The sequence below is a fragment of the Siniperca chuatsi genome, linkage group LG11 (genome assembly GCF_020085105.1).
Source record: "Siniperca chuatsi isolate FFG_IHB_CAS linkage group LG11, ASM2008510v1, whole genome shotgun sequence".
Classification (NCBI taxonomy): Eukaryota; Metazoa; Chordata; class Actinopteri; order Centrarchiformes; family Sinipercidae; genus Siniperca; species Siniperca chuatsi.
This window is the reverse complement of record NC_058052.1, coordinates 9,552,541-9,566,529: the sequence shown is the minus strand read 5'-3', so window position 1 is coordinate 9,566,529 and position 13,989 is coordinate 9,552,541. Positions and strand designations below refer to the sequence as shown.

At 38.2% G+C, this 13,989-nt stretch overlaps 1 protein-coding gene across 2 annotated transcripts in view; it reads left to right on the top strand.

Annotated features, from left to right (window-relative positions):
* klhdc3 (kelch domain containing 3) overlaps window positions 1-13,989 on the top strand; it is a 29,876-nt gene that overhangs the window by 3,156 nt on the left and 12,731 nt on the right. For both annotated transcript variants that reach the window (XM_044214850.1, XM_044214851.1), the window contains exons 3-8: window positions 457-633; window positions 843-958; window positions 1,043-1,114; window positions 2,602-2,815; window positions 3,369-3,455; window positions 5,005-5,113. In XM_044214850.1, coding sequence (XP_044070785.1) covers window positions 457-633; window positions 843-958; window positions 1,043-1,114; window positions 2,602-2,815; window positions 3,369-3,455; window positions 5,005-5,113 — 775 coding nt within the window. The remainder of the gene's footprint in view (window positions 1-456; window positions 634-842; window positions 959-1,042; window positions 1,115-2,601; window positions 2,816-3,368; window positions 3,456-5,004; window positions 5,114-13,989) is intronic.

The window sequence follows — 13,989 nt, the reverse complement described above, 5'->3', positions numbered from 1 at the left end:
TGACCTTTATTTTGTGTTTCAAATTTAAATCTCTTGCTTATGTATCTCCCAATTGTTTCACTAATTGTTATAGCTGCTTTTAGTATTTTAAAAACATAACTTGAACCACTGTACTGCAGTATCTTATTTTAGTTATGTTTACTTTGGCATTGAGGCTTTTTTTGTCAATATATTTTCTTATATCATAGAAAAGGTTTCAGTCGTAGTCATCTGGACACTGTTTTCAGAATCAAGACGTTTCAGCTCCCATCCGGAAGTCATTCTCAATATGATAGAACACTCCTGGACGAATGAGGGACTACACCGTCATATTTTCTTATAGTTTTTTCTGACAAAATGTTCCTGCATTTATAATTTATAAAACATACACAAACCTAAAACAAAAATGTGATAAACAAGTTACTTTTCAACTATGTATTGAATGAATATACCTTTCTTGACTGTTTTGTACTTCAGTGTCTTTGCGCTGGATGAAGTTGCCTCCAGTGAGAACGGGAGGACATGAACGTGCCCGTGAAGTGCCATATATGCGTTATGGGCACACAGCTGTGCTGCTGGATGATATTATCTACCTCTGGGGTGGGCGTAACGACACAGAGGGGGCCTGCAATGTGCTTTATGCCTTTGATATCAGTAAGTAGATCTGCTTCTAACGGATGGTTTTAAGTGATGGTTTTAGGCTCTATTTATGCATATGTTTGATAGCAAAAGGGAGAGAAAACTGTTTTTATGACAGGGAGCTGTAACACCTGCCTATATGTGTTGTGTCAGTACTGTAAAATGAGAGGTTAGGTCCCTTGCAAGAGTGCTTAGAGTTGATACAAACTGTTCCTGCTTCATAGACATCCACAGATGGTTCACACCCAAGATTTCGGGGACTGTTCCAGGGGCAAGGGACGGCCACTCAGCCTGCGTCCTGAGGAAGGCAATGTATATATTCGGAGGATATGAGCAGCTGGTGAGTCTTGATCACTCTTCACTGTGGGACTTGCTCTCTGAACATTAAGACATGATTTAATTAATCTTCTCTGCTGTTTTTTAGGCTGACTGCTTCTCCAATGACATCCACAAGTTGGACACCACCACCATGATTTGGTCATTAATTAATGCCAGAGTGAGTAAAAAACGCCAGTTGTTAATTCATTCTTCATACTCTTTCTTTCTTTTCTTTTTTTTTTTGTTCGTTTTGTACAGATAATGTCTGGCATTGAATGTTCAAGTACAAAAAGAAAATGGACACAAAGCACTCTCTCAAAGAAACACAAAGATAGAATGGACTGGCAACATGCTCGGTTACATTCAAAGCGTTGTTGGAAATCAACAAACCATTGGTTATCACTGGGTTTGGCAGTACTACTACACAAGTGCTCAGTAGTCAGATTGGCTGGATACAGAGGCATTGCAATGTAATGCAGCTCCCTGGTAGGTGGCCAAGTACAAAAAGCTTCACAGAGGATTATATACACTTCCCTTTTGGGAATTGCCATTTGTGTTTCTATGCAGTCAACCATGCTCATGTGATAAACTCTTGTAAAGTATATTTTAGGCATAGACACCAGTCCCTAGGGTGAACTTAGGACAACTTACTCCACCAGTCCCTAGTTTTAGTTCCAAACTGATAACATTTTGTCATTGAGGAGATTACAGTGTGGTGCTTACAGATTTAATTGTGCATGTGACTGAATAATACATTTTTTCCCTGCATGTTCTCAGATTTGCATTCCTTTTGGACAACAAAACTACCTGCTGTGCTTTTTACTCAAAACCTGTTTTCTGTAAAGTTAACTTTTTTCAAGTCTGGTATTCTCTCGAGTCTTGTTTTTCCTAGATCCAGCACAGGTATTTAAAATATTTACAATTAGTTTTCGTTGTTTTCATTAAACTGGTCATTTTTAATTTGAACATTATTTGTGTAATTTCTAATCTAATTAATCTCTTTTCTCCCACTGCTCTATTTATAATGCAAGTTAAAGAGTCTGCTTGCTTGCACAAGATTTGTGGAAAACAATGGCAGCACATTCTGGAAAGGAGGGCACATGAAAGGCTTTAACATGGCTATAGGCCAGCTAAATGCAAAGGGGAGTAGAGGCTTGCCTTTGTTAGACACGGTTTCATTCAGTGGAAACATATCACACATCACTATTGTATATTTGTTTTTTATTCATGGTTCTGTAGGTTCTGAAGTAACCACCAGCATCAGCTGCATTATTATTCTGGGATTAGTTCCCACAAAATTTTATACAATGTCGCTATTACTGTTCATTATTTTTGAAAGGCTGGGGTGCCTTTGTAGTTGGTAACTTGGTCCACTAGATGCCACTGTTTACCTGAAATTGCTGTTTAAGAAGCCTCATCTTTGCCAGTGTGAACATGAAGCTCATCAGGTGTATGTAGGTTACATCCAGCGTCCTTGCTATCTGTCCTGAGTGTGTGTGTGTGTGTGTGTGTGTGTGTGTGTGTGTATATATATATATATATATATATATATATATATATATATATATAAATAATATAATATAATGTATGTGTCTCTCCACTGAAACTTTATGGAGTGTAAAAGTATAACAGTCACAGCATCATTTGCTTGTCTTCTCTTCACAGGGCACTCCAGCACGCTGGAGGGACTTCCACTCAGCCACCATCATCGGGACAAAGATGTTTGTGTTTGGAGGGCGAGCAGACCGCTTTGGTCCTTTCCACTCAAACAACGAGATCTACTGCAACAAGATCAAAGTGTTCGACACAGAGACCAACTGCTGGCTGAGCACCCCTTCAACACAGCCATTGCCAGAGGGACGCAGGAGTCATTCAGCCTGTAAGACACAAACACACACACACACACACATAGAATCAATATGATGTGTTTTAGTAGACCAGTATCCTAAATCACTTTTATTCTGAAGTGTTCTCAAATAAGATAAGGATTTCAGCCATAGTTCATTTAGAGATGAGAATTCTGAGCCACAATAGCTCAATATGAGAAATTTGTCACAATAAGACAATATGGAGAGTAACAATTGGTGACGGTATTGTTTATTGGGGGGCAGCAGATGTACACATTTCTGAATAAACTCTGGGTGTTAGGAAATTTCTCATCCTTTTAACTTAGCAAGGTTAATGATCTGGCACTTGTTAAACTAACATATGTTTCTCTTAGTCCGAATAGTCTGAAATAATGTGTTTTTAAGAGGAAGAACTTAAACTTCATTTTCAGAGTGATTGCATTTTTTTGCATTCATTTCCTGATTAAACAAATCCAGCTAATTTAACTGGTTCACATGGTTCCATTTATTGTGCTGCAAATTCCATTGATCTGTATGATCAACCATAAAAATTGGTTAATTTTTTGTTTTCCTCTCTGTGTTTAGTTTCCTACAATGGAGAGCTGTATATATTTGGAGGATACAATGCCATTTTGGACTGGCACTTCAATGACCTCTGGAAATTCAATCCAGGTGATTCACAATTTATTTATGTCAGATTGGGAAAATGTGTTACAGTATGTTGATGTAAAGCACTGCTGCTAATTGTGTCATTCCTGATAGCGTGTCTTTGCTTAGTCATTTTTATTTTGTTATTGATTTACCTGCATTGATGACTGTGTACCTCCTATAAAGGTTAATGCAGCACTGACAGTGCTAGCTTGTGTTGACCCACTTTCCTCCTCACTCTTCTGTAGAGAGTCATGTAGACAATCCTCTCATCCCTTATTGCATCATTGTCAGTCTCGTGATAGTGGCTGACTGCTCCCTGTTCATTATGCCGAGTGTGAAACACACAGATGCAAAACTGACAATAATTCAGTCTCTGGAGTCTCTGTCTGCTCTTACAAATGTTGCCAGATCGATTCTCAAGTCAGTGTTTTCCGGAAGAAACCTTGTTTTCTTCTTCCAAACAAAGCATCATTGTCATAACTGAAGCAACACACCTGGGTTATGTTCATTGTCAATATAGTGTCCTATATGGTGTTAAAATAGCACTATACATAGATTTCCTTTGTTTTATAATTACCTTTGTATGGAAGAAATGAAAGTTTTGAATACAGCACCTGGCACTTGTCCAATGCATTAGTTATTAAAAATAAACTTGGACTGTGGCCTATTTTCTCCCAGCTCCTGCCTGTTTTTATTATGTTCAATGCCATTGCTAGAGACACAGTTCAGTCACGTTTGAGGTAGACTATTAATACGCTGAGGTGGGCACAACAGATTATACAGAATGTGCATAACAGTTAGCCTAGCCCTACCGATCTTTAACCTTTCCAGTTTATAGCACATCACAGGGTATTTATGGATGAAGTACTAGGTATGATTGATTGTGTCCAGCTGGAGAGGCTTGTACTGGGTGAACCTGAGATCTGCTGTTAACCATTTAAACCTGTGCTTTACTGTCCACTAGATGGCAGCACTTCAATTGTAATCCTAATTATCCAACAAAGTCTGAATGGCCTGTTGCTATAGAGATGCAATGATGCCGTTGGATCTGAGAGTGTGAGACTACACAGTTCGTCCTTATATGGAACAACTGAAAGAGCTTGAACATCGTCACTCATATTGCACTTCAGCAGAGCAGAAGAGAGGATTTGGTTCTATTTCTGAAATGTGAAGTTTTGTGTTCAAATGAAGGTCAAGTTTTGTTTTCTTGCTTTATCACTCCTTTTTATTCCCTTATCCTTGGGCCTTGTGTTTGTGGTTAAATATAGCAGGAAGCTGAATGAACTGCAGGCACAATAAGAACCTATTAGGTTTATGTAACTTTAAGTGGCTGAGAGTTTGAATAGCTGCTCTGATGTAGCCCACACAGATAGATCAAAATTTGTTGTGCTAAAGATCCCTCTGTTGAGCTATTTAAAGCAAGGATGTAATCTGAAGTTTTACTGAGAGTCTTCCATCTCGAAAGAAGTCAGCCTGGTGTACAGTCTTTATTTTTTTCCTTCTTTTTCCATCATTATGTCTAAATATTGTTATCTCAACTTTATTCTTGTCTTGTGTGTACACATTACAGAAGCCTTTTCCTGGAATAAGGTAGAACCGAAGGGGAAAGGCCCATGTCCGCGTAGACGGCAGTGCTGTTGTATGGTTGGCGATCGAATCATCCTCTTTGGAGGAACCAGGTGAGGCACAAATATTACTACTTGAACTGTCATTTTTCTCTACATTGTTTTTATTTTTGTATCTAAATGGTTTATATGTACACTGTAACTAAGTTCCCCTTTGATTATTCTAGTGGTAAAATTATTTTTAGATCAACTCTTTAATTCTTTATTAATTCATTAATTGGTTCTTTATAATATATTAATTATATTTCTAATAATTATAAATATAATAATATTTCTTCCAACTAAAGAATATTAATATATTTACATGTAGCTGCAAAACAGTTAATATGATGTGCACTGTTTGAGTACATTTTGCAAATAGAACTAATTCCCCTACTCTCATCTTCACCCTAATTACCCCCCTACCTAAAGGGCAAAAGAGGAAAATAAATTATGCTAATATTCAAGCACAATAATTTGTAATAGATCCTTCAGTTGAATTGTTCTGTGTTCAAATGTCCAGTTTTTTTTTCTTATTTTGTTCCCCTGGTGTCCATTTCCCACAGAGGTGTGTATGACAAAAGCTTAAGCTGACAACACATGATGATAAAACCAGTGTGCCAGCTGAGCCAGTGTTTTCTCTCAAATTATGTGTTTCAGCTTCTCAGTTGTGCACATCTTAGAAAATATCCAAAATGTTTTAAAGTCAAAAGTTTGTGTTTGTTATGTTAAAACACGCTTTAAGTTTTTAGACTGAAGAATGTATCGCTCATATGCTCCAGGCACCATTGGTTTCCAACGAAAACCATCTTGTAAAAATGTTAAACTCGCTTCAGTCAGGTAACCCGTCAGAATTGACAGCATGTCGTAATTATTTTTGTCAAAGTCATTGTCGCTTGGTATTACAGTGGAAAACAGGGACTATATTGAACGCTTTTGCTTGTTGATGCATCCAGGTGCTGGTAGGAAGATCATTTATCATTACTAAAATGCACAGGTTTAGAATTAGGATTTATCTGTATATCTGGGTCTGTATTGAAGTTGGGGAAAGCAATGTGGTCACAGCTTGCCTTTCGAAAAACAAACGTGTAAACTTTGCAGAGCTGCAGTGAATTGCTATAGGAACAATACTAATGTATCCAACCACTTGTTAAGGTGAGACAGCATTTCCATCAGCATTGAACCTCCAACTTTGGAATCTGCAACTATGTCTACCAACCCTTCTAGTGTTATACCTGCTAACTAGTTTGACTGAATACTTGGTGACAACACATTTGGCCATGGCAATATTTTTTGCAATATTTATTTGCATGGATTCACACTTTTAACTGCTTAGTAGAAAATGCCTGCTTCTGAGAAATGATATCGACAGTGGAGCCTGCATATTAAATACCAAGCTACTAGTTTTTCATGGACAAGCTTTTTCCAATTATTATATTAAAATATATTAAAATAAGGTGGTCACTATATTAAGATAAGCTACGTATCAGATAAAGGAACCGCTCAATAAACCATAATAGGGCTGGGCAATATGGCTTATAAATAATATCTTGATATTTTTGGGCTATTCCGCCATATATGATATATATCTCGATATACACATTTTCTCTAAAATAACAACCGTAAATTCTCAGATAGTGCGAACTTATGATGATCTTAAAGAATATGATGCATTGCTGTAGATGAAACTACCCAACAGTATATAAAGCAGTTAAAATCGCTCTACCCAAAAACATCTACAGCAGTAAAATGCAACATACACATTAATGCAGCAGTAATATTAATCCAGAAACATCATTTATAATAGTAAAACACTGACAGAGACCATTTTGCGCAATGAGTACTTGCAGAACTTTTACCTGTAGTGGAGTATTTCCCCTTTAACGAAGGTAACCGTGGGTACGTTAACCAGCAGTGTTGTGAAAGTGAGCCTTTCCCTTACATTACTTTAGTCAGCCATAAAGTGTGTAGCCGTTTACGGCCTTAATAGTTACTGGATGGCCGTGTGTTGTATTTGCTGCTACAGAAAATAAATAAAAAGTCCCTGTTTATGTAATGTTACTATGGTGTCTTCTTGTACTCTTCATAGCAGAGTTTCACCAGACTGTAAACAGCTAGCTACTTAGCAGCTTCGAATCAGGCAAAAGTCAATTAAAATAGCCTAAAACTGGAGCTCTCCCAAATACATTTTAGAGCTGTGGAGCTGGAACCGCGGGTAGAGTAATAAGAGTGATTAGAGGATTGATCGAGTTTTCTCTTGTGATTTAAAACATTTTTTTCCCCCCGTTTCACCGAAAAAAAGCACTCAGAGTTAGTTGTTAACTAGCTAGCTGTTCACAGTCTGGACCAACTGCTGCGTAGAGCAGAAGAGGCCGTAGTAACGTTAGATAAACAGGGACTTATTCTTATTTCTTATAAATTCGTCACAATAAGTTTGTAACACACAGCCTTTGATTAACTATTATAATCCAACCTGATCTACACACTTTATGACTGACTAAAGTAACTTAACTATACCGTATTATTATCATCAACCAGTAAACCCACTTTGTACTTCACACTTATTTTAATTTAATACTTATACCCACTTGGTACTTGGTATTAAAATATATTCGATATATTTAGGCCCAGGCCTAAACCATAACCACACATTTTATTTCAAAAGAATGGGCCATGCAAAGCTTGCATTCAGCGGGACAAACTGCAGAGTTCAATCCCCATGTTACTTGCTTTGCACACATTTAAAAATCTAAACTTTAAACATACAAATATAAAGTGGTATGTCTAAAATCCACTATCATATACTCACTCACCCACCCCTCCCCTAACCACTCTAACTAGCTGACCAACCAACACACTCCCAAACATCTGCAAAAATTGCAACTGCCATTGCTACTGCTGCCACTGTTTTGCTTTGACTCCTACTTTTACTACTGCTACTGTCTCTACTACTGTTAGTACTTACTGCTGAGACTAAAATGTGACAAAAATTACTTTTTACTAATTATTTTATTTGTTACATACATTTTTTGTAGAGAGTACAAAAGATATGTAGTTTTTAGATCTCTCAAGTAGTGTCCAATAACATTTTATGGAAACAGTTTAAAGTCTTCAGTGTGTTCAGTGTTATCATATAGTGCATATTTTTTTTATAATTGGCCTCTTCTGTTTACAAGTATATTTAATACGTTAATTTTGCTGTTCCCCTGTTTTTTAATGGAGACACAAGTTTGGTTGATACTTCTGATAAATCATTATTTACAGAATTGAATTGACCTAAAGAACAAAAGTTAACTAAATATTGAATTGGGAATTAACATTATCATTAAAGATAACTACTTAAATGTCACCAAACATGTAAACTCTTGGATGAAATATTGGTAAAGAAAGGAAAAATACTAAATAAGTTCAGAAGTTGGTTAGAGAGGGGAAATGTTACCAACTTCTGTTTTTTACAAACACCTAAATTCTTATATTCTTGACTCTTTTTTTCATTGTTTGTCGTCATAATCTTTATGAAGCACAGGCTCTCAGGACCAACAGCATTCTGTTTTTTGAACAGTTTGTGGAAAAAAACTGTCCCCTCGTTTCACTATGCCAAATGGAGGGTCTGGCTCCTGTAGACAGCAGTCTGTGATGATTCCCTTGTTGGCCGTAAGACAGTAGTGATTGCCGGGGGGCTCGTAGCTGGTAAGGTGCCACTGGGCTGGTGACAGGCTTGTGATAGGCCAGTAGCCAGCGGAGTAATGAGGTAGCTAACGGTGTTAGCATGGTCCAGAGTCCGGGACTTGGGCTACTGTTATCAGCAAGGCTGTGTTATCAGGCAAACCCCACTGGGACCTGATAGTGGGGATCGGGAGGCTGTGGATAAGAGTCCTCTCAGCCCCACTACGTCTAGAGGCCCTCAAGTCCTAAAGGCCTCTGGCTGCTGCTGGATTTGTACACAAGTGTAATCTTGATTCATCCATTATGCAGCAGCATTATAGTCATTATTAAAATAATAATTTTTCGTGTGTGTGTGTGTGTATATATATATATATATATATATATATATATATATAAAACTGAGAATCAAATGATGTAACACATGCAACATGTAGTTCATAAACATCAACCTGCTATTCTCACTACACTCCAGCAGATCTATTTTTAAAGGCTTCTTTTTTATATTTAAATTAGTAATTACAATTCAAAGAAACAAAATCTGCTGCATGTAAACAGTAGCAGTCAATAGTCAGTAAAGCAAGTTATTAAACTGAGGAAGAAGAAAATAATTGTTTATAAGAGATGAAGAGCTTTAGAAGATGCTTATTTTTGAAGATGGTTGTGCATTGTTTGGTTTCTCGCTGGGATTAGTCCAGGATGGGTTTTAAGGAGTCATGATTTCCTGTTGTGAGCAGATAGGGCTGGGGTTGGAAAGGCAGTGTCATTGGGGCCACTGGAATGATGGAGGGTGCTGGCTGAGCAGAGGAAGAAATCAAACACCACACAATATCTTCAACATCCTGTTTAAAAGGTTCAGGGCAGATTTAGATTTTTTTATATTTGGAAACTGGGGCCAATTCAACTTTTCTGCCTTAAGCTTTTAACATATATTCAAGTAGATTTATAAGGGGAGAACTTTGGTTTGTTTGTTGTTATTTGTAAAGTGGAGGATTTTGTACTTCAGCGGTTGCTCAGTTGTTCTAAGTCTGCCAAGATGTTGTTTCCTGTTACTGTACAAATTAGAGCATGATCCTTGCAGGCTCTAAGCAAGTTGGCCACACAGGTTCTCTTGACCAGCATCACACGTTTGTTGTTTACATGAGCACACTTAAGCCTCTTACACACAGGAACTCCCATAAGCACGTGCACACACATACTAAGACACACAAGCAGACTCCAAGCAGCTTCTTATCACACTCATTTGTTTGCTTTCTCTTCTTTACTAAGAAAGTTTTCCTATTAAGGTTCACTTGGTGTTTTAATTTCTGTCATGATTTGCACAGATTAAGATTAGTCTGAGCAAGTGTTTTTTCATTATACACCTCTAATGTAGTGTGAACATTACGTTTAAAACCAGCCATTGCTGTGTCTCCTGTGTTTATTTTTGCATGACCTAACAACATGAAGGCAGTTAACAGGGCAAAAAAGTTATTGGTGTCTGTCTCAATGCAATTGATAAATGCTTGCACAGGCTGTCATGAATTATTTGCTGGACACCTTGCTTGTGTTTTTTGTGGGCCTCCTCATTTTGGTAGGTCTGCCGAGGAAATTGCGTTGAAATTTATGGTCCACATCTTGTTTTCCTGGGTTTGTTGTCCTTTCATATTGATCCAAAACAGAACCCTTCTGTTGATAGTTTTTCCCAGTTTATGATATTTATTTTACCTGCAGGAATTTGTTCAGGAATAATTTATTACTTTAGTGAAGGACAATAAAACTATTAAGCCCTCTGCTTTCAAAGGGGTTACACTTTGGACTAGACATAACACTGAGGTGTGTTAACACTAAACACAATTGTAAAACAAACAACAGTGTGATATTGACTATTAATGAATAAAAAGAGGTGTAGACAAAACATGAAATTATGAGTGCAACTCTCTAAGTGTTCAGTGTTAGACTATATTTGGATTTATATTGAATGACCCTTGATGTTTACATTGGATTTCTCTATTTAGGTGCTGTTAAATTGGTTGCCATTAAACAGTATTTAGTGCATGATATCCTGTGTTTCATGTTTTTAGGTACACACTTGCACTTAGGGTAAATGAGCAGAGCGTGCAATTGTATGAATGACAGGCTGGGCATTAGTGGCAGTCTATTGAGTGCCACTTACGTCAGTGTAAACAGGCCTGCTGAGCTCCAGAAAGGCGCGAAATTCTGCCCCATCTCTGATTTATGACCTCAGGGAGCATTCTTTCTCACAGAGTGCAATTTGATATACCCTCAGCGCCTCTGCTACACTCATTTACTGAGACCTGCTCACTGCCCCACGAAGGACGACCCGTGCATGACTAACTCCACCTGCACTGACCTTCACCTACGCACATAAGCAACGAGCAGCACACTTTGCTAAACCCTGTATGTTTGTAAATCTTTCTCACCTTCCGAGGAATTGAACACTGCTAAAGTTGAGTTGCACAAGAAGACAGTGCCACGTAGATTATGGATCTCCTGCTAAGGTTATGTTGTCATTGTTGGCATTCATCACACTCTGTGTATAATTGCTTACGACAAGCCCAGGTTGGGCTAAATCGGGAAGCATTTTAAGCTTGGGAACAGGGGCAGGATGTGAACAAGGACATGACAGATTGGCATGCTGGGAGTAGACAGCTTGGAATCTGTGAAGGGGAATCTAGTACTGTCCCTTAAGCTACTTGGACATGACAACGTGTATTCACCTAATTTTATTTAGGGAATATATTTTTTCCGTGTCCGGTATTCATGCCTCTCTGACAACCGTACTGATGACTTATTTAAATCATCTCTTTGCGTTCAATTGCTACTCTGTGATTGAAGGTTTGCTTTTTTTGCTTTTTTGTCGTTTGGTAAATGTTAAGAGCGAAAACATCCCAGTCGTCTGTAGAATTAAGATTTTGTGCTTTTTTAGCCCTTCTGCACCTTTTATGTGCACTGCTGATAATGACTGTTCTTCAAAGCGGTTTTAATTGCCTTTCACTGTGAGAAGCAGGGTCCAGTGGCTGTCACTATAGGTCTAATAATGCCAAAGTGGCCTAATGTGATGAATGAGTCTCTTTGATGTCATCACTGTGCTTAGGCAGGCCCAGATAAGTCTATGATCTTTATGTAATCCAATGACGTAAGACACACAGTTATCATCTACATTCATACAAGTTAAGACACAGGATGATGAGGTTAGTGGTAGTAAAAGTATGACATGGATGATTGCAGTTTCTTCATAGGGGGAGTTTAACATGCTGATGTACGCTACCTACAAGCAAAGAAAGTAATAGCTGCTGCAATTTTAATGTTTGTGCCACCCACTGGCAATGAGGGTTACAGCTTCAACTCTTTCTTTTGATAGCTGCTGTTTTCTTAGTGTACCACATGTTAGCTAAAATAAAATGATTAATAAAAACTGATCGAATTGTGTCACGCTAACATCTGGATATTTAATGCTCAAAAACAATGCAATTGAGCTTGTGGCTCCAAACATTACTTTATCCTGATTTTGTAAATTAATCTATCATTTAATAACCTTTCTTAACATCTATAACACAGGAAAACCGGAGGCCTGCAAACCCAGTCTTGAAATTGCTGGCACTGTGGCTCCACAGTTGGATGATATGCACTGGCCCTAGTTTCGGGTGCTTCTCATCAATGCCACCTTATGTCGTTGTTTCTTTTCACTTTAGTCACAGCAGCAGTCAATATCTAAATTATTTCTTTCGCTGATGTCTCCCAGTGCATTGTGTTTTTGTCATTTCTTTTCAAAATGAGACACTATGTTAGGATTTTTAGAGCCTTAAAATATCACAATGCCCATGATTCATTTCCCCTGGTGGTTCAGCATTTCAGTCAAATTGAAGGAACCACTGTAGGTCTCTGCTGAGATTTCCTACTGGCTTCTGCTCAGTACAGGGGCCAGTAGTCCCATTCCATCATTCTCTTTTCCGGTGTAGTGTGCCATTTGTGTGTGTTTGCATGTGTCTGGATGCATTCTCATGACTTACTGACTCACAGTTCCTTTAGTTGAGCTGACGTCAGAATGGTGCACATGCTTGCTTTGCTCTGCCAGCCTTAACGCATGTGTTCCATTTGGCAATATGCACAGTCGCTTGGTACATTTAGTGAAGATGGAAAGCATGCCGACGTCATTCCTAATATTAGATTTAGAAACATTTATGCTTCAATTATTGGGTGTCTTTTTTAATGCTTCTGTCTATTGCTGACTCATTACCCTGGTTTATTATAGGTAGGAAATGATACAAATAAGAGTATAATAAGAGTGTAATAAGATATAGTTTGTTTATAAGCTTCAATCTATTTTAGTTTCAATATAAAATTCAAGCAGATTGTTTTTGTCTGTTGACCTGCCACTATTTAGTTTTCAGGTAGGGAAATATACTCTGAGCAAGAGGGGGACTACATAGCAGGTAATCTCACTGGTAGCCAAAACATTCAAGCCCAACACCTCGTGTTTAATCCACCAGAATCTCACCATGATATTTAATCTCTGTGGAATTTAACTGGTCATTTCAAAGCAGCAAGTTGTTGAGCCAGAGAGCTTCTGCAGAGATTTTGTTTAGTAGATCAAGAAGGTCAAAAGCCTGGTGCCTCGATATCACCTACAAGACCATTTTGCACCTTATCAATGGCTGAAATGGCTGCTGTTATGATAGTCCAGCTGGTTAAAGTGTGGTTTGTTATCACTGTTGAACCTGACAGTTCAAATGTTAGACTAAACACAACATGGGACTGAGGCAGAACTAATTTTAAAACACTTTATTTTCTTGCCAGGTATTGCACGAAACACCCTGCTTTCTGTCTTTTCATTTTCATTCATTCTTGAATATAAATATCTTCATGGCTGCATTTTCTGCACCCTATAATGCCTGAAGATCTGCCCCAGTGGAAGATGGCTCCATGGAAACACGCCTATCAACACACCATAGATTTTGATGCCACACACATGTTGTTGTTTGGCCTTCAGTGTCAAAGGGTAGACTGCAGAAGTTTCCTTTATTAATTGTCTGTGTGCATGTGTGTATGTGCGTTTAGTATGCTTGAGATAAAACCTTTCAAACAGTGGAGGTGACCCCAACAGGATAAGGGGCATCCCGCACGTGGCGGGACAGGACCTTGGGGCAGCGCAGCAACACTGTGATTTACTCTTCAAAGACAAGCTCATGATAGTATTTCATCTGCATCTTAACCCTCTTTAACCCACTAACAGGCTGTATACATTAAGGTGTCATAGGGTTGAGTGTTACACAGCAGCTCAAATA